General features: G+C 34.5%; 2 protein-coding genes across 5 annotated transcripts; one reads left to right on the forward strand and one right to left on the reverse strand.

Annotated features, from left to right (window-relative positions):
* Positions 1-3,550: 3,550 nt before the first annotated feature.
* LOC128209143 (rRNA-processing protein FCF1 homolog) lies at positions 3,551-13,847 on the forward strand. Its single transcript, XM_052913039.1, has 8 exons — positions 3,551-3,583; positions 5,054-5,121; positions 5,681-5,758; positions 7,054-7,202; positions 8,180-8,252; positions 11,181-11,268; positions 12,343-12,437; positions 13,383-13,847. Exons 1-8 carry the CDS (start codon positions 3,581-3,583, stop codon positions 13,429-13,431), a joined length of 603 nt encoding a protein of 200 aa, XP_052768999.1. The 5' UTR covers positions 3,551-3,580; the 3' UTR covers positions 13,432-13,847.
* Positions 13,848-14,758: 911 nt separating this feature from the next.
* On the reverse strand, positions 14,759-24,631 carry LOC128209650 (ras-related protein Rab-1A-like). 4 transcript variants are annotated; one of them, XM_052913776.1, is made up of 8 exons: positions 24,517-24,631; positions 23,796-23,868; positions 23,014-23,058; positions 20,429-20,476; positions 19,468-19,563; positions 18,028-18,159; positions 15,972-16,213; positions 14,759-15,482 (listed from the first exon to the last, which is right to left on the reverse strand). In XM_052913776.1, exons 1-7 carry the CDS (start codon positions 24,564-24,566, stop codon positions 16,016-16,018), a joined length of 642 nt encoding a protein of 213 aa, XP_052769736.1. In that variant the 5' UTR covers positions 24,567-24,631; the 3' UTR covers positions 14,759-15,482; positions 15,972-16,015. The 4 variants fall into 4 exon arrangements, with proteins under 4 accessions (XP_052769736.1, XP_052769735.1, XP_052769737.1 ...); XM_052913775.1 differs by having other exon boundaries at positions 14,759-16,213; XM_052913777.1 differs by lacking the exon at positions 23,014-23,058 and having other exon boundaries at positions 14,759-16,213.

The following is a 24,631-nucleotide window of genomic DNA, read 5'->3' on the forward strand; positions in this document are numbered from 1 at the left end:
TACTCTTTGTTAAAGCAATTTTATTGAAAACAATATAGATGTATGACATGCCTGTTTACATATTCAGAACCTCTGTCTTTTTGTTTTTTAATTGTTATGATATTTAATTGACTCTCCATTTATTTAATTATGTACGTGACAAGAATTTAACCAAATTGATTACACTAAAAATTTAGCATTTATAAAATATATTGACAAAAAACTGTAATGTAAGTAATCAAATTTATATGTGTGCATTTGACTCGTGCGCCTCTGTGATATTTATCATATGATATAATTATTTATACATGTTTGTAATGGAATGAGTGAAATAAAGGAAACTTGACGTGACTTGACTTGCAAACCATGGATACGTTGGTAGTTTTTTACAAACAACACCGTCCGTGTTTTCCATCTGAATTTGTCTTTATACTCGAACCGTTTTTTATAACTCGCTGTATGTAAAATAAAGAAATTAGTTACCATATTCAAAGTGTAATCATACGAAACAATAGTGTCTTAACTTTCAGTCGATTTAAGTTAAGTAAACATATTAAGCAAGATGTTAACATTATCGATTTTTTAATAATGCTTATCGGCTTTGAATGCAGTCCGTAGATATGTTTTTTTCTTATACTTTAAACTCTCAAAGGAAATAATTGAAATGCAATTCTCATGTTCAAATTTCGATTATTCGGCAGAGAATTCTCTAACCTTCATATCGGTATAAGTTTAGTGAAGATAATTTAAAAATGCTAATTAATTTTGCTCTTTTTATTAACCTGCACCGGCACTCTAATCGGTCCATTGTTGCCGATTCACACTGAACGTTTTGTTTTTAACTCGCTGCTACACTGCAAATCAGTTTTTGTCACGATCTAATTTTTATAAACTGGCAAAAAATGTTTCTAGCTTTATATCGGTGTATACACTGCAATAAAAACAATTTTAATTATCAAGTTATGACGATTTTCTGAAGACCACTCCTGTTTTTAAACCCTGCACTTGTGGTCAAATAGTGACGATCTTATCCTCGCCGTTTCAATGCCATTGTTTTGTTCTGATCATGTTTTATTTCAAATTAAAGGAAATTTCCTCTGCTTTATATCGGTGTATAAATTGTAAAAAATCCATTATTCATAGTTATGACGATTTTCGTGAAGGTGCACGTCGCTCGACACTGCACCGCTGTAAATCATTAAGAGCGCGGTGATATCGATAAAATCATTTTTATCAGTGATCAAATCAACCGACGACATCATATTCAGACCACTGGCACCGGATTTTCAAACTCAAATTTATTTATTTTTAAAAACAAAAACAATCTTATAATTCCAAACTCATGCCAAAAATGGGGGGGGGGGGGAATAAACGATATTTTTTTCATAAATATGCACTTTATACTATCTATATATTCTCTCATAGTTGAAAATCCGGTGCCAGTGATTCAGATTAGCTTATGAGGTATTGCAAGCAGGTATCATCTCCCTTTCATCCTACCTCTAGGTGCGGGCCCAATAAAGTACTTTTTTTGTTTTGGGAAAAAGAAGTGCGGTAAATCCGATGAATTGATCAATGTGTTGTGGCCTAATATACAAGCATATACATTTTGTGGTATATTGAGAATAAGCGGTGGCTATCATTTGCCTGGAGTATTCTCGGATGTCATGGGATTGCAAACTTAATGTTCTTTTGCATTTGAGTACCCATGCTCTAAGCATATTGGGCAGCTCGTAAGTAATCTTTTCATTCCTCAACAATTCGAGGCAAAAAATAACTACTCAGGTAAAGTCTAGTGGTAATTTCCTTCACATTTTAAATGACTCATTTAATGGTTTCTTCCAAAAAAACTCGTCTCGTTTTAGATTTCAAGCAACCCTCGTAAAGGGGCATATAACGGTTTGCACTTGATATATGTAAAACATAATTCAATGCATTGATATGTCCATTTGACTTTTATGATGAACACAAAACAAAAACTATCATTTCTGTACAATTTAAAAAGTGTTCAATGAACAACTACGTAGCCATAAATTATCCCAGCAATAAGTGCCAAAATGTCGCTTACATTTTTACCTTTTCTTTCGATCCCTTCTACAAATGCTTTCCCATTTTTTACATTTCATTGAATGAAATCAACAAAAGTTTGTACACAACCAGTTTCGTCGCTTTCATTTTGCACTTTATTGATTGATTTTTTGGCAAAATAAACGTATTATTTACTGCTAATGCATTTTTTCCAAATGAGGCACAATGCCGTTTTCCGTGTTGGTCGTTGCATTTCGCGCATATGTCGTCATTGAATCTCGCTCATCCCGTTTCGGTTGTGGTCCCTTTGCGGTTACCTTAGGCTTTGCGTTCTTTGTTCATCGTCTCGATGTGAACATACCCGTGTTGCCCGTTGCCCCTTGCAATCTTACAGCTAGCATTCACTCACGTTTCATTTCTATCTATTGATTTGAGCTGCGTTTGTGCATATTCAATTGCTTGGCATATTTGTACTGCTTTGTCAATGTAAGTTTTTCGCCCTGTTATTTAATTTGATCAATTTTGAGATTCACACCAAATATATTTTGGTCTCTTATCATTTTGTCTTATAAAGCATCATCGAATGCTTAGTCTCTTGCCAACATTTTCAACTTCATATACGAACTGTTACCTTGAATTCTCCCTGAGCTTCATTTTGAAACTTGTATCTACAAAAGACAGGGCATAGTTTCGGTTGTGCATGAGCTACAGAACTGTCCTCTACATGCTTAAGACCTTTCCTTATTATCGCTCTAAAGAGTTCAAGATTTCGATCACGTCCTTTTTTCTCCAATCCACAAAAGCATATATGTCACTTTCATTTTTTTGCTTTCTTGTTGCAATAATTCCGCAAAATTAGATCACAAAGTTGACGAAACTTTCAATTGATTCCAGGAGATTGTCTCTTCTCCAGATCATAGATGGTAATGGTACGCCAGGTATCCTTCCCGTTATGGATATGGATTAATTTGTCACTATAATATTAATCTTTGTCTAGTATTTTATACTTCCGACACTATGTTTTAATGTTTGGTGTTTATGAAAGATACATAATAACTTAATTTTGTATTCGATTTAATCATCTACATATGTGCATCAATCCTTTATCTTGTCCCATTCCTACTCTGCCTGTAAACCTGGTCGGAATATATCAGTTCCCCACCGCCTGTTGGATGTGTCGTAGTTTCATAAATCATTGTATCTTACATGCACAGAGTACTTTCCTGTTCCATATTTTGTGCATAATAAATAATTGAAAATGGGTGGGGACATTTTTACAATCGTTGGGAATGCGCTTTACCTTTGAATTGGGGCATTTTGACCAATTGGGGACGTTTTGACTTGGATACATTTTGCCCTGCCTCTATTTTACTAATAATAAGCGACGCATTTGAATCAATATGTACAATGGAGGCAAATGGACATGAATTGTTGACAATTGTGATTTTGCAAGGGAGGAACTCGAAATGTAGAGCTCACTTATTACAACGCCTCACCAGCTATACCGATTTATGTATGGACGATTAGACTATATTTTGTCAGAGTTGCTCCCCATTGTTGTAAAGTTTTCAGCATGGTAAGTTACCATATTAGATACTAGTTTAATGACATCTGTTAAGATAATTTCAATAAAATGAGTACACAATATATCGATTAACTCAAATACTTATGACAATTTTTTATTGTGTGTATCAATGACTTTAGATGAGGTATTTGTTTTTGTATGTAATATGTTTTCGCGACATTTATTTTTTTCAGAATTTGGTAAGATTTGGACACGTTCGTTTTCCGTCGTTTTCTCAAGGTTAAGACATTCGAATTTAATTTCCAAAGGAACAGACATAATAACGAAACTTTTTTTTAGGCTTTAGTCTTTGAGTAGTCTAAAATAATAGATTTGTTATATGGGATTCTTCTAATCCCAAGGGATGATGTGTCACAGACATTGAATAGTCTTCAATCCCCGCTATATTAGCACCTACAGCACTCTGATTGAACTCGAACATAAGCAAAAATAGTCATTCATCTCGCAGAAAAAAAACTATATTTCATTGGTGCTCTTTAACTGTTTCTGTAAAGAAGATCATGTAAACTGGTTGCACATTTTGGAATTTCCTAATAATAACATCAACATTGAATGGCAAAGATTACCGCAAATTTTTCATGCTTTTCGACACTTTATCTGGAGCTCCTGACTTAGAAATCCATTTATTCATACAGAAATAGATATGTGTAGAATTTTTAAATGCGTGTTATGATATTGGTAAAAGCTATTCTTGTCTATACACATAGAATAGAATCATTGAACTTAGTTAAACCTTGATAAATATTTACCTTATCAAAGGGCTTCGGACTCTTCCCCCAAAATTGAGTGAGGGCTCTGACTTTTCAGTGACTACAAACTGTGCAAGACTTTGACTTTTATCTGCACACACCTGTGTAGCAAATACCCACCACATCCACTCATTTGAAATAGTTTTGTAGTCATGCCCCTTTGCAAACAGACAAAAAGGACTGAAATATAATGTTATCTTTTGCTTACGTTATTTACAAGCATTTTTTGTCCTTTTTTATGGTGAGGCCTAAAAAAAAAAATTGTTTGGTTAGGGTTACATCCTTTTCAAAAATAGGTAGGGTAGGTAGGCTTTTTTTTATTTTTTTATTAGGCTTTATATAAGAATATCATTTTCATCATTGGAGAATGGTGTTAAAGCTATCTTCTGTATAAGCGTTTAAGGTTTAAACTACATATTGAAAAGCAATTAAAAAAAAAACGAAATTTTTTTTTTTTTTAGTTTTTTTTTTAGTTTTTCATTTTTTTTCAAACTGACTATAAAAACGGTAGGGTCGGCGCCTATTCCGTAGGTAGGGTCGGGTAACCCGAACCAAATGTATTTTTTTTTTAGGCCTGAGAGTCTTACTTAGAGAGGTAAAAGTTATCTGTTTATTTTTTTGTCATACTTAGCATTTTGCTTTAATTTCAGTGCATTTAAAAAACAAAGAATATAGCTCATATTATTAGTCTTGTTTCCTTTTCTAATTTCAGGGTAAAACAAAGCGCACAAAGCAATATGCAGTTGTTAAAAGGGTTCTTAGTTTGAAGGATTCAAGAATGTAAGTACATTGTATTGATTGTTAGAATGAATCAATGTTTTAACTGTATAGATGAATCAATGTGGTAACTGTATAGATGAATCAATGTGTTAACTGTATAAATGAATCGATGTGTAAACTATCTAGATGAATCTATGTATTAACTGTATAGATAAATCAATGTGTTAACTATCTAGATAAACAATATGTTAACTATCTAGATGAATCAATGTGTTTACTGTGTAGATGAATCAATGTTTTAACTATCTAGATGAATCAATGTGTTTACTGTAATGAATCTGATTTGTCAGCTTAAAAGACTCACAGTTGGATACCCTGATCAAGTTTATAAGTATCTTCCATTTCTGAGTGATAGCTGTGTTTTAAATAAAATTTGCTTCAGTATAAATACTATTTTTACTTTGGGTTACAAAATCTAAGAAGTGATCATATGATATAATTGTTGTTCTGATGATCCCACAATATTAACCAAATTTTTTTCGATGCATTATTGAGCTTATTGCTTATGTTGGAAGTTTGGAAGAATGTGGATTTAACAGAGATTTGATGTTTCTTTTAGCAAAACCAAAGACCGAGATACGAGAAAAAAGGAAAAGAAGAAGAAGAAGAACTTACTGAACATGTCAGAGAGACATCTGTATGTACTTTGTATATGAATTTCATGGTCTTGTGTAGAAATAACAATATTATTATAATTGATAATGCTATTGTTGAAAAGATATTCCTTTAATGCCATTGATTTGTATAAGTTAGTAAGAAAACGTTATAAGACAGATTTTGGACACTGTCTCAGACTTGAATAGGCATAGTTGAGCCTGGTTTTACCATGCAATAACCTTAAAATAATAATAGTTCAGTTTATGCTAGGGAGTTATGTTCCTAACATTATCTCATTATTGCTTAACCTTATTTCTAAATTAAGTATTACATCATCATAATGTGTCCTTACCAGTAAATACTAAATACCTTATCTTTAGACCCCCAGGGGCCATATTACAGAAGCATCTTAAGTTAAAACTGCACCTTAAAATTCAACATTTCCTTGACTGTTTTATTCCGCAGGTAGAAAGTATTATGCTTAGTGTAGATTCTGCAATTACAATATTGATACTGAAAGGTTTTTTTTAAAATGAAAGCTCCATTTAAAAGAATAAGGAAATACATTTATAACAATGCAAAATTTTACACTTGAGTTGAAGTATGTTACCGTAAACAAATCTTAAGATGCCTCTGTTATAAGATACCCAGAACACATTAATCTGCACAAATATATTTATGCCCCCTTTTGAAAAAAGTGGGGTATATTGTTTTGCACATGTCGGTCGGTCGGTTGGTCGGTCGGTCTGTCTGTCTGTCGGTCGGTCGGAATACCAAATGGTTTCCGATCAATAACTTGAGAACGCTTTGACCGAGGGACCTCATACTTGGTATGTGTATTGGTCATCACCAGCAGATGAACCCTATTGATTTTGAGGTCAGTGGGTCAAAGGTCAAGGTCAGTGTGACCTTTACATGAAAAACGGTTTCCGATCAATAACTTGAGAACGCTTTGACCCAGGAACCTCATACTTGGTAGGTGTATTGGTCATGACCAGCAGATGAACCCTATTGATTTTGAGGTCAGTGGGTCAAAGGTCAAGGTCAGTGTGACCTTAACATGAAAAACGGTTTCCGATCAATAACTTGAGAACGCTTTGACCCAGGGACCTCATACTAGGTAGGCTTATTGGTCATGACCAGCAGATGAACCCTATTGATTTTGAGGTCAGTGGGTCAAAGGTCAAGGTCAGTGTGACTGTAAGCTGAAAAAAGGTTTTCTGATTGTCCATATTTTATTTAAGTGTCCAAATCCTACTAACAATTTGGCTCCCAAGGGGGCATAAATGTTTCACTAACATCTCTTGTTCTAATTACCAATACTGTTTTGTACAGGCCACAGGCATCCACGGCCCTCTACTTCAAATACAACACACAGCTCGGCCCACCATATCATGTTCTGGTGGACACTAACTTTGTCAACTTCTCCATCAAGAATAAGATTGATGTAATCCAGGGAATGATGGACTGTCTTTATGCCAAATGTAAGTTCAAGTTGATGTGGGAGTCAACTCAAGTCTTAGTGTGAGAGTGATCTACTAGTATAGGTGTCTGCCTCGCACACAAGAGGTCAATGGTTCGATCCCAACCAGTGGAATGTTTCTTGACCTCTAAAAAAGGAGGACTTTACTGGTTTCTACCCAGGAAACGGACTTGAGGGTGATTCATTTCAGCTTTCAGCTGTCTTCACAATAGAATTAAAATAAATAAGCATACAGTCATGTAAACTCACTCAAATTTAGTAATATTGAATGTCACAGATGATTTTTTGAAACACATTTTCGAGTAGTAATTATTTTTATTGTTAAATGATGGATAGACTGGTTTTGTTTGTATCAAGTGGAATATCTGATTATTCTGATGTACTGATGATTCCTAGCTTGAAATGTATGTACCCGGTAGTTAAAAGTTCTAATCAAATTCTGCAAACTATTTGCTCATTTCTGCCACTAGTTTACAGTAAGTAAATTTTACCTTTCCCTTTGCCAATGGTTTAAAAAAAAAGTTTTATAATCTTTTTTGATGTCTGAACATCAAAGGAGTGTTGTCAGTGTGTGTATACCACGTGATAAGTTACGTCATAAATGTTACAAAATATTGCCTTCCAATGTAGCTTTCTGACGTAATATATCACGTGGTATACACACACTGGTTGATTATAGTACCTTTTTTTTCCACTTTTGTTATTGATGGTAGTTTGTCTTGCTTTTGAGGTTAGTCAACCAAAGCCTTTTGTGTTTGTAAGAGCCCCTTTTGTCAACTGAAACAGATAAACCTGAACCACTTCTTACTGTTCTCTTATGGTGATCAAAATAAGCACAAGCGTGCATGCCCGAATCCAGTCCAGTCTTGTGAAAAAATCAGGATTTGTTTAGATTTATATATTTGCGCTTCTTTGGTGTAGTTTGAAATAACCTTCCACTTGTATAACTTGATACATGTGTTTTGTTTGGTTCCCCAGGTATTCCGTATATCACTGACTGTGTAATGGCTGAGCTGGAAAAACTAGGGTCCAAATACCAGGTGGCAAGAAGGTAGGGTTTCAATTATATACATAAAACAGTCAGAAATTGTAAGGCAATGGGCTATTAGCAGATGTATGTATTTGTAAGACATAAATAGGCAGATGTATGTTTTTGTAAGACATAAATAGGCAGATGTATGTATATGTTAGACATAAATAGGCAGACGTATGTTTTTGTAAGACATAAATAGGCAGACGTATGTTTTTGTAAGACATAAATAGGCAGACGTATGTTTTTGTAAGACATAAATAGGCAGACGTATGTTTTTGTAAGACATAAATAGGCAGACAAATGTATATGTAAGACATAAATAGGCAGACGTATGTATATGTAAGACATAAATAGGCAGATGTATGTTTTTGTAAGACATAAATAGGCAGATATATGTATTTGTAAGACATAAATAGGCAGACGTATGTTTTTTGTAAGACATAAATAGGCAGACGTATGTTTTTGTAAGACATAATTAGGCAGATGTATGTTTTTGTAAGACATAAATAGGCAGACGTATTTATATGTTAGACATAAATAGGCAGACGTATGTTTTTGTAAGACATAAATAGGCAGACGTATGTTTTTGTAAGACAAAAATAGGCAGACGTATGTTTTTGTAAGACATAAATAGGCAGACGTATGTTTTTGTAAGACATAAATAGGCAGATGTATGTTTTTGTAAGACATAAATAGGCAGACGTATTTATATGTTAGACATAAATAGGCAGACGTATGTTTTTGTAAGACATAAATAGGCAGACGTATGTTTTTGTAAGACATAAATAGGCAGACAAATGTATATGTAAGACATAAATAGGCAGACGTATGTTTTTGTAAGACATAAATAGGCAGACTTATGTATATGTAAGACATAAATAGGCAGACGTATGTATTTGTAAGACATGAATAAGCAGATGTATGTATTTGTAAGACATAAATAAGCAGACGTATGTATTTGTAAGACATAAATAAGCAGATTAATGTATTTGTAAGACATAACAAAACTTGCTGGCTTGCCTGAATAAAACTGTGAATGAGTGTGTGGACTTTGTGGCTTCAATTGACCACATTCTAACAAATGTTTCTGTTCCTGAACACAAAAAGTAATTTACTCAAGAGTCCAAATACCTGACAGGGTTCGAATTTAACTTTGAGGAGCACTCGCAAAATTTTGCGAGTGCTTTTTGAGGCAACTCGCAAAATGAAAAATCAACTTGCAATTTTATTATTTGCTTTATTCCCTTATAATATTGTCTAATTAAAGTAGATGTATATTTACACCTAAGACATATTATGAATATTAAAAATATCAATCTTGAGTGACTCAACTACTAGAACTTGTTGATGGCTTATTCTTTTTGGGGGGTACAAATGACTCATCGGATGCTGGCCGCTTTTTTGATAACAAATTGTTCACTTTGAAGGGGGGGGGGGGTATATTTACCCTCGCCATCAGGCAATACTCATACGGCAAGCACGCTGCAGATTTCATTAAGTCTATAGATAAGTATTAAAAACAATAACATTATAAATTTAAAATGAATAAAAGCAACAGTAAATGTAGCGTGGATGCTTTGGACTATAAAATTTATCTATTTGTCTATTCACTTTGACAGTTGGGCGGATATTCAAAGGTTGATGGGTTTTACTTATAGTGCGCGAAAGCGCTAAATTTAGCCAATGATTGAGCTAGGTGATTACGTCATTTGTATTCACTTTGTATAATGCACGCCTCGGAGCATCCCAGAAAGATTCGAGTATTGCCTTTTCTGTATTTGTTCTATTTTTGAAAACTTACTAGAGCGTGACTCCGTACTGACTTCTCTGGTAGAGTAAACATTCCACTGATATAGGCTGTTTACACTCGACTACGTAGCGGAGTTAAGTTCATGTTTACTCTACTTTCCTTGTAACATTTTGTTGTCTAGAAAAAGCCACTCTCAGAATTTTGCGAGCTTGAATAAAAGTCACTCGCAATTTCCAAATGTCGCTCGCATTTTGCGAGCATGCGAGTCTAAATTCGAACCCTGCCTGACTATTTATAAATTATTATTAAATTAAATCTATTAAATTAGTACAGTGAAAACAGGGCTTCCATTAAGAATTTGAAACTCCCTGTCCATTAATATTGGAAGTTTTTCACTGAAATGTGGAAGTTAAAGTCTCCCGAATACAATATTCTTTTCCACTACTTGTAGTATGTTAAAAATCAAATAACTTACAACTAAAACTTGCCAAGTTCACAGATTTATATCATAATACTTCATTTTACATAAAGACTGATCAAAATTGTGACTATAAAAGTAATAATGACAACAGGTTTTGATACTCTGAACTTCCAAATATTCAACTTTGAACAATTTCTTCGAAATTATGGAAGTTTTTGTACTTTCAAGGAATCAATTTTGAAGTTTTAACTAATTTCAGGGAGTAATACACTTCCTTTAACGGAAGCCTTGTGAGCATAGATGCTTCTTGGGTGCATGCATAGGCTAAGGGAGTTCCACAATGAGTGCTATTTAGCTAAGCAATGTCGCAATATTACATGTATATAGTGCTATCCAGTTAAAAATTAATAAGTTAACAATAAAAATAGAACAGAAAAATTTATGAACTGCTGTGAGAAGGTGTATGTAGTTTTCACTGTTTGTTTTATGCAGATATTCTATTCAACATTCTGTATCGAAATAGCATTATCTGCAATGCCGCAATATTTTAGCCACAGTGACCTAGGTGGTGCTCTATGCTAACGTACCATCGCATAGGATTTAGTTGTACAGTGCTCGATAGATAGCATAGCTCTCCAGGTCTTTATGCTTTATGTTTGCATCATTGTGTTATCGTGTTTTACTATAATCAAAATATTTGATTTCAGTATTGTGAAATGTGATTGAAATATTTGATTTCAGTATTGTAAAATATGATCGAAATATTTGATTTCAGGATCGTGAAAGATGATAGGTTTATCCGGCTTCCATGCCTTCATAAAGGAACATACGCTGATGACTGCATCGTGCAAAGAGTGACACAGGTAATTAATAACAAAAGCGGTCAATAAATCTGTCTATCAAAATTGAGTTGCAATCTATGCACCTGTATAAGTATTACCTGGCTTTTTCCAACAACACAAACCCTGACGAGAAACATTTGACAAAAGAAAAAAAATAATTCTCCAATGGCAATACTGGCTACTTAGTACATGCTTGAAGGTCTAAATTGAATATAACTAAATAGGAGTGCTGCAACTTTCAGAGGCCAAAACACATAAATAGATTCTGACTTATTGTTCATGGTGCTCAATATTCTAATTTTCATAACTGCTTGTTCATGACTTGTGTTTGTAATTTAAAACAACCATTTTTTGGACAAGATCTCTATTCTAGCTCATGTTTTATAGAGAAAAAATGTCGAGGTATTGTGAAAGCATTGGTGTCAGTGACAGCCGCGTTGTGGAATAACTTTTACCTTGATCATAACTAAATAACCGTTCAAGATATTCAAATGAAACTTGGTATACGCTTTGCTCGAGACAATACGCACGTATAGTGGAAGGCTGATTACTCTGGGTTTAACGACGTTTATACCCCTTGTTTGACTGTGAGAAAGGGAAAACAAATAAGCGTTGTTGTTCGCTCTGTGATCTCTTGTTGATTTCTGGAGACAAATGATGTGAATGCCACATGTTCTTCTATTCTACCGGGGTAATTGGCTGATAAATGTTCATGTATAACTTGTTTACCCATATTAAATGACTTTATGATGATGTCAGACACACTTACTTGAATGACCAACTTAAACATAGAATTATTACGCTTCACTTGTTTTACAAAATATAATCAGACTACAATAGGCAAAGTGTATTATCCGGTGCAAACTATATTTTAAAGGCTTTTGGTATTAGGGATGAATTCATTCGTGATTGTTAGTTTTCTATCATAGCTATATTTGTCTGATATATTTTGTATTATAAAAATTAAAATTTATACTACTTATATATGCATAACTTTTTCACCACTATTTTGTACTTCTCTGATATTTGTATTTTGGGCCGGAGGCCTTGTACTACAATAAATATTATGTTATGTTATGTTACGTTATGTTACAGCACAAGTGTTATATCGCAGCCACATGTGATAAGGACTTGAAAAGACGTATACGGAAAATCCCAGGAGTTCCCATCATGTATCTCCAACAACACAGGTATATTTAATTAAGTCCAGTGTCCATATTTACTTTGGTGATGAGTCTGGATTTGTAACTCAAGACTGCAAATTTTCATTTTATTGTGCAACTTTTTTAGAAGAACAATAATTGGATAAACTTGTGAGATATGTAGCAACAAAAATGTCTATGATTTATTCACTGATACACATTTTCCTTCCAAAATGACTAGATTAAAGATAATTTATGACATTTAAGAATTCACTGTTCTGCTTCGCAGACTCAAGAAGTTAATGAATATGGACCAGGCTAGTTTTAAAAATCCGGGATATGTAATATTCTACACATGAAAGGAATGAACAAAACTTTAATGATATGTAGCTCACGCAGATCAGATGGGGGAAGCGCACATACTTATCTTCTTGATTTTGTCTATAAACTTGTCTAACTTAATGAGTTTATTATTGGAAAAAAATATATTAAAGAAATTTTCGGTGATGTTGACACATAATGATAAAACTTTGAATAACTCGAAAATTAGCTATCGGAAAATACATATTTTTATATTACCAGTAGTTGTACAGGTATATATGATGTTTGGGTAGGAGTGTCTGGGACGATAGTTAGGAACAAGCCGGAATCATAGCCAATTTTTAGGTTTTCTTATGCATTGAACTCCAAAACTCGGACTCTGTTGTACTAACAACACTAATGACTATTGATCATCACTTTGTGGCTATACTGTTATAAAAAATTCAAATGTAATTTTTGATTTTTACATAATCTTCTAAAAATAATTGAACCTTCAAAGTACTGTATACAAATTGGCTCATTTTAGCAACATAATATCGCTTTTTTTAAATGATATATTTAAGAAGTGATACTATCTTTTTAGAATATCAGTTTAGAAATTATTGTTCTGCGATATTTTGTCGAACGCTCATTGAAGACTTTGATCTGACAGTATAAAATGTTATGTTTCAGGTACTCCATAGAAAGAATGCCAGATGCATATGGTGCTCCAAAAACTTGAAACTGAAATGGGATTTAAGACTGAACTTTAAAATTAAAATAATATGAGAAATTACACTGGACAACTGATCATAAGTGTGATTCATTATCAACTCATTTGAATGCAATCTGACTGGTTAATATCTGGTTATTGATATATATATATATATATATATATATATATATATATATATATATAAACATGTATATATAACATACATATATTTGATTTCTTTTTAGTTACAAGGGTTGTTTTTTAACAACAATCTGCATTGTCAAGTCTTGTTGGAATTACATGAATGTTCTGTGAATTAACAAAATGAGAATGTTTTAGTAATTTACTGAGGGTTGTAACTTTACTTCTGTATTTGACCTCCAAGATGGTGGCATTGATACTAGATTCATATATCTGTTCTGCAATAAATTGTTGATCATTAATTTTTGAATTTATGAATTGTTCATTAAAACATGACTTAATAGGATAAGAGTTGTCTTGTGGTGAAGGTGTCCACCTTTTACCCAAGAGGTTGTGGGTTTGAACCCAACCATGATGAGAGTGGCCTATTGGTATAGTTTTTTTTTCTTTTCATCCAAGAGGTTTGTGTTGTGAACCCCACCAGGAATGTTATCTCGGCCTTTCAAAAATTTCCTCCAGTACTGATCTAGTTTTGAATAAGATTGGTTGTCTGGTAAGCAGAGTGGTTAGTGTATTCCCTTCTCACCAAGGCGACCCGGGTTGGATTCCCGGCCTGGGTGCATGTGAGTTTGGTAAGTGGTCACTAAGCCAGACAAATGAGTTTACTCCGGTACTCCAGTTTCCCCCACAACCGAAACCCACACACTCTCGCGCAACATCGTGCCAACGAGAGTGATTTAGTATAAGTTAGCATAGCTTTCTTCACAATCGTTGTAAAATAGATCATGTTTAAACTTAACTAATAAGATTCAAGAGTTATTCAAATCATATTATAATTGCCTAATTTTCTTACCAGATCTCTGATCTGAATATGCGGTGCAGTTTGGGAGGTTTTATTATAGAAATGGACCTTAAAGGCCCAGATCCAATAAACAAACAGGAAATTAGCCCCTACTGTGACATCAGTGCAATTAGCAGGAGATGCACAGCAGGGGATTGTCATGCCAAACATTTCTTCAACTAGGCCTTTAACCCTGACTTGATACATGGGGCAGCTTTCAGCTTCAAATATTAGAAACTAATTATTATTTAATATTATAACTATAATATTATGAATATATTAACACATATTGACTGTAACCAACTAGTATGCTCTTGTGAAGCAAATCATATAGTCATGGTTAAATGTTTGAGTTTTGCTCCTTGATTAATTTAGAAAAATAGACTTCCAGCGTTTGTCATTCGGAACTCCTCGGCCATTTTTTTCAAAAACAACCTCGGATGTATTTGGACGGTTTACATACTCAAAAAGAGGTACGTTTAAGTCCGCTGCAAGTAGATCGCGTAGTAATTTTATTTAGCAGTTAAACTTTATGTCTTTACTCTTGAAAATCTTAATTAGGTTTGCATTAATACACTTCACTGGTAATCAATTTAAACTTAGATCAATTTATACAACTCTAAAACACTAAAATTAATCAACGATATAATTTAAAAAATGCGAACTACTTCAGCTGATGTACCGGCATAATCCGAGGTTGTTTTTGAAAAAAATGGCCGAGGAGCTCCGAATGAGCGTTTGTAAGTTGTCGCTATTTTTGAAACACTGTTTGATTCCAGGTTAGAGAATTTTGCATATATTTGCTGTGCGTATCACGATAATAATTCGTAAATAATTGAAGAGCAAAAATGTCAGTGTTTAAGTGTATTACAAGCAAGAGGTATAGAACTGAAAAACATAATACAACGAAACAATTAAAAACAAATGTCTTGGTCTTGTCTTGGCATTATTAATCAGAGGCAATTCATTCTGCCCCAAGATCTGTCCATTCCAAGACGTCATTGACTCGTGTTTTTTGTGTCAATTATTTCAGAGCAGAATCTTAGAACAATTCCTTATTTCTACATTTTTGATCCACGCACTAGCTGTTCTTGTACTGTTATAAGTGATAAATCATATTCATGTAAGTACATGTATAAGTTTGCACATACGTCCCATATTCAATACATTTCCATTAAATATGCACTCTTACTCCCAAATTAAGATTTATCAAAATTAATACAGTTGTTTTAATATACTGAAAAGGATGAATAAATGTCGAAAACAACTGTTCTTATGAAGGATACCGAGTTGAAGTTGAAAGAATGTTCCAGAAAACACGGTATTTCTACCTTATGAGACGAAAGTAGATCACAGTTAATCTTTTAGCACTCACCAATCATTTAATATTTTTGCGTTAATAATTAAAAAATAGTTAAAGGTCACTCAACATTTATGTTTGTAAAACATGTGTATGTATTGCTTTTGAATAAGAGTGTCACTTTAAAAGCAGTTTTCACCAGCGCAAGGTAAAAAAAAAACGATCCAGCGATCGGAAGATTATTATTAAAAGCACATATTATGTTCAAATTTAATCATCATATACATGTAGTCTGGTATGGCTGGGAAAACTTGATGTAGGTGTCCGACTCAGCAGCCGCAGTCCCAAACATTCCCGGACATAGGTTTCTCATCTGAGAGCCTAAAGGAATCGGTCAACTGGGTGAAGCCGCCCTTCTCAAACACCTGCTTTATCTTGGCCGTCAAGATCATAAAGACCGGCTTCACGTGGGTAGAGGCCAAAGCGCTTGTTTCGAAATATGGTGCGCCAAGCCGGTCTGCCAGTTCCTGAAGTCGCCATCAAATGTCGGTTAAATAATTATGTTGGTTAAATTAACGGGGAAACACTGTCAATATACACTGTATTAAGAGTAGTGAACGCTACTGGTATAGGTATAAACAACGCTACATTATTACACTCCCAGCCAGTCCCAGTGTGTGTATAGCACATGATAAATTATGTCATATATGCTACGTCGGTAGGCAACATTTTGCTTACAATGAAGACTTAAAACAAAGAATTTCTTTTCTTTTACTGCACCATTTTGAATGAAACAAAGTGCAGTCTATGCCGCTTAAAGAGCCCCGCCTTCGTTTTATAACCGTAGTTTGAGAAATTGATTATTTTCATCGAACACTTCGATAAAACTCTTTACCAAAATAATGTTTTGACAGTGCTCCGTCAGACGGCCGTATTGTGAAAAGGTTTGTCGAAGTGCTTTAAGAAACTAAACCCTCAATCAAACTCTAGTAAAAGACCGTACAAGCGGCGTAGACTGCGCTATGTTTCATTTAAAATGGCGAAGAAAACGCAAAATGTTGCCTTTCGACGTAGCACTTATGACGCAATTTATAACGTGGTATACACACACTGAGTCCACTATCTCCTAAAGTAATATTCACATTTTGTTTGCATTTTAGTACACCGGTGCAACTCCGGTCTTCCGTTTGTTCATATAGCATGATTATATATATGTCGGCAATGGGAATGCTTATTACTGGACTAAAAGTGAACAAATGACATTTATATAGTCCGAAAATACAACTAACATATTGGTTATTGATTGTTTTTAATCGTCTATATTTCAAACATGTGTGTGGGAAGACCGCGTAACCATAGTAACCTGGGCACGAGAGGACGACGTACAACATTTCACCTAGTATACAACCAACATTAGACAAGGGGGAGGACGTAATTTCTATTCATGCAAACATTAAGTGAGAAAAATGTTTAATGGCAAACAAAATGGCGGATTTAGACTGAAAAGTACCGATTCATGTACCAACTTTTGCCTGGTTTTTCTTTACATTTTGAAAAATGTATGCGTCAAGTATGTGGCGAAAAATATATTCTTCCATCGACATCTTAGTTTGGTATCATAACTTTAAAGATAAAAAGGTTATTGAACAGATTGTGGCTAAAGAGGCAATGTTTACATGTTAAACGTGTTGAATTTATCCACATTTTTTCATATTTTCTCGGCAAATATGGCATATCTGTGTATGTTGTAACTGTGCTTTCATGTATATATTCCTATTTTCCAAACCTCATGGTTATTACTCGACTGTACACGTTTCATGACCGATGTTTTGTTCCTTAACCCCCAATTTTGTTTATTGCAAGCACATTACCCACATTATTTTTGAAATGCAAACCAATTTCTGCATACTTGTTTAGCCTTGAGAGGATACGTTTTCTTTAATTCTGGGAATCGCTAATGATCACGAGTCTTTCAGTTTGGTATGTGATGTGTATCATTTATAAAGTCAACAACTTTTTCACTTCAGGAACGGACTTTATTATGGCCCGATTTAGAAGGCGAACGAGCCTCATCATATACAGGAAATCACACAAGACCGCAGTGACAAGGAAATTCAAGAACAGAAAATGCTAGCCTGTCGCCGATGAAAAACGCTCATTTTCTGTTATTGTAGTACCTTGTCGGGTTTTAAAACATGCGTACATGCCCATATTAACCAGAACCATTAACAAGGTCCGTCTATACTCTGGTGGCCATTTTTCACTTAACCGGAACCATACTTTAACAATATTGGTTCAGAAGATTCAGACCAAGTTTCAAAGAAATTGGATCATTACTTACTTTTCCCATCTCGAAGGTGACCACGCGCTTGTCCTTGAGATCCAACTTGTTGCCCACGATGAGTTTGACCACGTGACTTTCGCCATATTCCTCCACTTCCTTCGTCCAGCGTTCCACGTTCTGGAACGTCTCCTGTAAAAGCAATGTGAATGATTCCTGTACCAAAGTGATCGAGTATTCTAAGTGCTACCAAGGATAACGTTCAAAAAATGAGATGCTGACTAACGAATAAAACGTTGTAAGAGTTCCCTAAAAGAATTGCGGGTGTCCTATATAATAATCACTTAACACCCTGCCTGTCCGCCTGCCGTCTATACTTATCATGTGAAGGTTTTTGCCTCCGTTGACATTGGTTTCTTTTAAGGGTGTGCGTGTACGCACATTCACGTTTTTCATGCGGAATGAATATAATATACAACCAACAATGGGCCGATTGCTCAGAATTTTGTTAAAGTTAACAACGTTATTAACGTCATCGTTGTTAAATTTCAAGTCAACATTGCTCTGTAAGTTTCACATATACACAGATGATTTGCAGTATTCCTAACAAAAGGTGAGACAACTGTTTCAGCTGTACTTGTTTTGTTTAAATATATGAGCACATCATAAATAGTTCACCTTTAAAAGTTAACAATGATGTCGTTTAACAGGTTGTTAACTTTAACGAAGTTCTGAACAATCGGGCCAATGTCTACAAATTGGGCCCCATGCGTTGTGTTTTTAAAGCATGTACAAAGTAGTTTACGTACCAGGTCAATGCAGTTGAAGACGATTATGTTTCTGTTGAGTTCCCTGATCGAAGACCATCGTAGCACAAAATCATATATTTGTATATAAAAAAACTAACTACGTCAGTGAGGTCGAATACGACGATGACTACATGGATACTCCGACAGAAGGTTTTGGTGACTTTGTTGAGGGTACGAGGTATTTACGTACCTGGTCAATGAAGTTGAAGACGATCATGACTCGGTTGAGTCCCCTGATAGAAGGCCGCTGCGACACAAAATCATATATCTATCGTACCATGTCAGTGAGGTCGAATACGGTGATTACTCCATGGGTACCACGATAGAAAGCCTTGGTGATCGTGTTGGCTACGGGGTTGTTTACGAACCAGTTCAATAAAGTTAAAGACGATTATGTGTCTGTTGGGTCCCCTGATAGAACGGCATTGCGGCACACAATCATATATATATATATATTTTCTTGGCGGTTTTTCCACCCAGATATGTATTTCGGGAAATGTTATTATACACATGCTATTGACACTTATGTTTTATTTTACGATATTTCGTAAAAACACTTTTATGGCATTAATAAATGCCCTATTTTCATTCAAAGCTTGTGTTACGTTTTCCCTTCATCCATACGAGTTCGACCCGGCCTGTGACTTAGTACCTTGACGTTGAGCAATACATAAATATATATATATCGTACCATGTCAGTGAGGTCGAATACGATGATTACTCCATGGGTACCTCTGTAGAAGGGCCTCCTGAGTGTGTGGAAGTGTTCTTGGCCCGCAGTGTCCCACTGTAGGGGTAATAAGAAGGACTTTGTAAAAAGGAACACAGTGTCAATAGTTGTTCAAAATTTGAGGAATTGTGTGACATAAGTCAGATGAGAATCGACGCACATTTGTTTAACAATCACTTGAATGTTCATCATTGAACCGGAATGATAAGTACTATGGATAGTATATTTCCGTGTTTTTCCTTATTTGAACCTCCGTATTTTTCCTTCATTTCATCTCCCTTGTCTACGATTTTAGAAAAGGTATTTTAAAGTAACTCGCTCATGGTTTATAAAATGCACTTTTTTATTACATGTACGAAATAAAGTGTGGCAAATCATAAGGAGTGTTAAAATAAAATTTCAAAAGCTGAAACCTTTCAGCAAATGTTGATAATTGCTCAAATATCGTCTTTGAAGACCACAATTTTCGTTAGCGTTTATAACGCGATTGAAAATTAATAAGGGCTGTGGTGTTGCGTGATTGGTTTATTGACATTATCACGTGATGTTATCAATGTATCGTTAAGGGGTCAAAATATCCACCACTTATGTTAAAGTCCCCGTGGCCTTGTGGACTAGCCTGCTGTTTTCTCAAAAAAAATCTTGACTTTATCAGCGTGGTATCGAACCCCATCGTATACCAAAATACTTTTTTAAGCTATAACTGTATTTCTTCTGCAATTTCGATATCATAGAGTAAAAGAATGCTAAAATAAGTGTTTTCAGAGAAAACTAATTTTTGGTCCAAAAACATGAGCAAGTCATTTAAACTGTAATTACCTGCATCACTTAGAATGCAACTAATTTTCATGTGCATTATCAAGATTCAAACATTTTATTTTTAATTATGTTTCATTAAATTGCGTATACTTTTGCCACGTACTATTTGGAGTTTTATCATCTTCCCATTCATTGTTACTGTTTTGTATCTCTGAAAAAATTCAAAAACACAGGTGATGATACATGCATATCAATAAACTCCTCCACCTGGCCGCAACATCACAAAATACTCAAGTCAAATCTCAATCTCAGTCTCAACTCATTTTACCACATATAAGCATAGTATTTTTTTCCATAGAATGTGAAAACACGTTTTGTCATATTTCGAAGAAAAGGCAAACTATATACTTCAGTAATTGTTTAAAAACAGTAAGTTGTACACAATTGCATTTTATGCTTAAGGATATTTCCTTTTTTTTCTTTGGAATTTTGACAAAATTTTAATCAACATATTCTATGAGAAAATGCGTTCTTAAAAGGTGTAAAAACATACGCTTTTTAATTTTTGCTGCAATATGCTATATGGTAAAATGAGTTTAAGATTGAAATTTGATATAAAGCTGCACTCTCACAGATTGAACATTTTGACAACTCTTTATTATTTTTGTCCTGGAGCGAGAACCATGAAAACCAGTTATATTAGTCTGCTGCCAAGATATAAGATCGCAGAGTTTGATATTTAAGTTCAAAAATTGATGTTTTATGCATTTTTAGCTCTACTGGCCAAAGGCTTATGCGATGGTAATGTGTACGTAGTATGTGCGTCTGTGCGTCCGTGCGTTCGTGCGTCCGTGCGTCTGTAAACAATTGCAGTTTTGATTGTATCTCGATGAAACTTGTACAGTATCTAGATATCCATTAGAGCTCGGTTCCTTTCGAAAACCAGCCAGATCCACCCATGCATGCCTAGATTATGGGCCTTGGTAGTATAAAAAATGCTATTGTGTAAACAATTGGTTGTGAACACGATACAGTTTTCAGTTTTGATTGTATCTCGATGAAACTTGTGCAATATTTAGAAAACCAGCCAGATCCACCCATGCATGCCTAGATTATGGCCCTTGATAGTATAAAAAATGTTATTGTGTAAACACTAGCTTGTGAACACGATACAGTCTTCAGTTTTGATTGTATCTCGATGAAACTTGTGCAGTATTTAGATATCCATTAGAGCTTGGTTACTTTCGAAAACCAGCCAGATTTGCCTATGCATGCCTAGATTATGGGCATTGAAAGTATTAAAAAAAACGTTCGTCTGTAAACAATTGTTTGTAATCATGATACAGTCTTCAGTTTTGATTGTATCTCGATGAAACTTGTACAGTATTTAGATATCCATTAGAACTCGGTTTCTTTTGAAAACCAGACAGATCTGCCCATGCATGCCTGGATTATGGGTCTTGAAAGCTTTTTTAAGCTAAGTCTATTTTTAGCCAAGTCTACATGAGCGAAGTCTACTTTTAGCCAAGTTTACATGTAAAATCACAATTGCTTGTGAAGGTTTGTTCAAATTATGCCCCTGGCGTCATTACTGCTCCCTCCCCTCCCCCCTACGGAGATCATCCCGAAGGTACCAGTGCGGCAACGCAAACGACCTCGGCAACGTTGGCGGAGACCCCGGGAAGAGTTCTCTTTTCTTTGTAAGGGATGGACTCCCCCCCCCCCCCCCCCCCCCCTTTAAATTGGGAAATGTTAAAAACCTTGATGTCTGAAACCACTAGGCAAATCCTTGCTATTTTGAACAAGGCTTTATTTAGTGGTCCACTACCATGGTTGTTTAAATTATGTCCCTTGGGTCAAAACTGGCACTGCCCTGGGTGTTACAATTTTCCTAGAGACTTATTTAAGAAATATTTTCAAAATCTTCTTGTTTCAAACCATAAGGCCCATACCTTTGATATTTGTTGTGGAGCATCATATGATGCATTTGAAAACATTTGAAATAATGCCCCTTGGGCAAAAGCTGGCCCCATCCTTTTTAATTTTTAAAGCTACAGTAATGAAATTTTGACCATGTGAACAGTGTTGCAAACAAGCATTAATGTTGTCCTCGGATGTCCTTGACATTGACCTTTGACCGAATTTTTTTTAAAGCTACAGAAATGAAATTTTGACCATGAGTACAGTTTTGAAAGCAAATATTTTTTACTCTCAGATAACCTTTACTTGGCACATATTAAAATAGTTCATGCAACTTATCTGCTTACAACACTTCCTGTCCTCAGATGTTGAACGTGCAGCGTTTTCAGCTAACCCAAACACAAAAAGTGAACTATGTATTTGTTGCCTATTACTCAAACGTACATGCTCTGGATTGAAAATGACCACAAGAGCCATGCCAGTAGAGCATAGGCCCTTTTGGGCCTCTTGTTTTTAAATCGTTAGTAACGGTTTAAGCCATAAAACATTAATTTTCTAACGAAAATATGAAAATATGCGATCTGATCTTTGGTCAGCAGTCTTATATCATTGGTTTGCAGATATTTACGGGAAAATTTGCTCTTTCCAAGACAAAAGATAAAAAAAGTTGAAATGGTAAATCTGTGAGAGTGCAGCTTTAAGTATACTTGTGATACTGGAACCTGGAGTGGTGCACTTTCATTGAATTGACTTTAAAAGTATGTCATATCTATTACATTTGGTTAAAAAATAATTAACTAAAATTCATATTTTTGTTCATAAACTCACATAGTCAATAGCGAGCGAACAGGGGTGATATTCTATGGTGTCGTTCTGGAACGAAAATGAGTTTGAGCGTTTAAAATATGTTTTTAGTTAAATCATCTTGGACATCTTCACTAGATCACGAAATAAAATGTATACCATGTGTTTTAAATTATAAACTGACAATGTACATGAGGCAATGTATATAGTATAAAATAAACATATTCAACGAATACATGCTGTGTCAATTTATTAAAGGTCATCACTTTATTGATTTGAATCTTCAACTTGTTATATGTATTAAAATGTGACTGTTATATTTAAAGTGACACTCTTATTTAAAGTCAATACATACAAATGTAATACAAACATCATTTTTGACTGATAAACCTTTAACTACTTACTAAATAATACATTTATGGAAAATATTAATTACTGATAACAAGATTGTAACCGTGTATTTAATAGCAGAAAGCCCAATTAAATGATTGGTGAAAGCTAGAAGATTTACTGCAGTATACTATCGTCTCATAAGGTAGAAATACCGTGTTTTGTGCTCATTTCTTTCCATTATCATGGAATTTGCTCGCGTTCCATACTGCGTTGATACAGCATAAACGCAAGAAAAAATGCGATCAATCCTGGAATAACCTGCATAGCATGCTATGACAGTCATTGAAGCCACGACTGAATTTAATGGTGCTATAACTATTCATCCGGTTGAGGGTGAGGGAATGAGGCATGGTTGTTGCGGGTATCGTTTGTGGGGCGATAGGGTAGGGAAGTTTGGGTATGGGGGTACTTACACAGAATCTAAGCTGGAGACTGGTCTTACCCACACCCCTGTCCCCGATAATCAGAAGCTTGAACGACAGTTTGCTGTAAAGTTAAGAGAGCTTTTTGAATCACTTAATCTAGTTATAACATTGATTGAAACAGAACAGAACATTTATTTACCAAAAGGTCACAGAACCATGTGGCCGAATATAGTACGAAATGGCGTAATGAAAACACTCATTTATGTATAATAATCCTTTTTAAAGATCGAAAATACACAAAATAAATGCAAATATTTTAAATTTATATATTGCATTAATGTAACGTCTATACATGTATATTGAAAAGAAAATGTCGATATAGTACATACTATTAATTTCAATTACTTTTAAATACCCTTTATAGGCTATTTCAATCAACTTTTTTCGGGTATAAAGAAGTCTTTAAAGAATGTTTAAAAAAATACGGAAATATTAATATGTGTTTATCTTGAACTATTTTCTATACCGCAGTTGGTACATATAGTATAGCCGCGTTATATCATGTATGAAAACTTCTTTGGAAACAAGTTTTATTTTATGGTATTTTCTCACTTTTAAAGCAATGTACTATTGTTGCTGAATGACGTATGCATTATTGATTTCATTTTATCCTATAAGACATTTTATAAAGTTTAGTTCATCATCAGAAATTATTTAGTAAGTTTATTTATTTTTTAATATTATGAAAAATAAACATTTAAAAACTCACTTTTCCAATGGGCTTTTGACGTATTTTCCATTTTCAGTTTTGGACGTCATTTTTGCCAAATATAAATAGAGACTTGAATTATTGTTCTATGTTATAGCCGTGAGTTTTCTCGAAC

The sequence above is a fragment of the Mya arenaria genome, chromosome 11, assembly GCF_026914265.1.
Source record: "Mya arenaria isolate MELC-2E11 chromosome 11, ASM2691426v1".
Lineage (NCBI taxonomy): Eukaryota > Metazoa > Mollusca > Bivalvia > Myida > Myidae > Mya > Mya arenaria.

What these genes read in the sequence shown, in the direction of transcription:
- LOC128209650 (XM_052913776.1), bottom strand. Translation starts at nt 24,566, where the DNA reads ATGACGTCCAAAACTGAAAATGGAAAATACGTCAAAAGCCCATTGGAA. An exon ending in GTCAAAAGCCCATTGGAAAA is followed by an intron (nt 23,869 to 24,516) that starts GTGAGTTTTTAA and finishes TTAACTTTACAG; the next exon opens with CAAACTGTCGTTCAAGCTTC. An exon ending in TATTCGACCTCACTGACATG is followed by an intron (nt 18,160 to 19,467) that starts GTACGATATATA and finishes TTGCTTTTACAG; the next exon opens with GAGACGTTCCAGAACGTGGA.
- LOC128209143 (XM_052913039.1), top strand. An exon ending in GGACTGTCTTTATGCCAAAT is followed by an intron (nt 7,203 to 8,179) that starts GTAAGTTCAAGT and finishes TTGGTTCCCCAG; the next exon opens with GTATTCCGTATATCACTGAC. An exon ending in AAATACCAGGTGGCAAGAAG is followed by an intron (nt 8,253 to 11,180) that starts GTAGGGTTTCAA and finishes ATTTGATTTCAG; the next exon opens with GATCGTGAAAGATGATAGGT.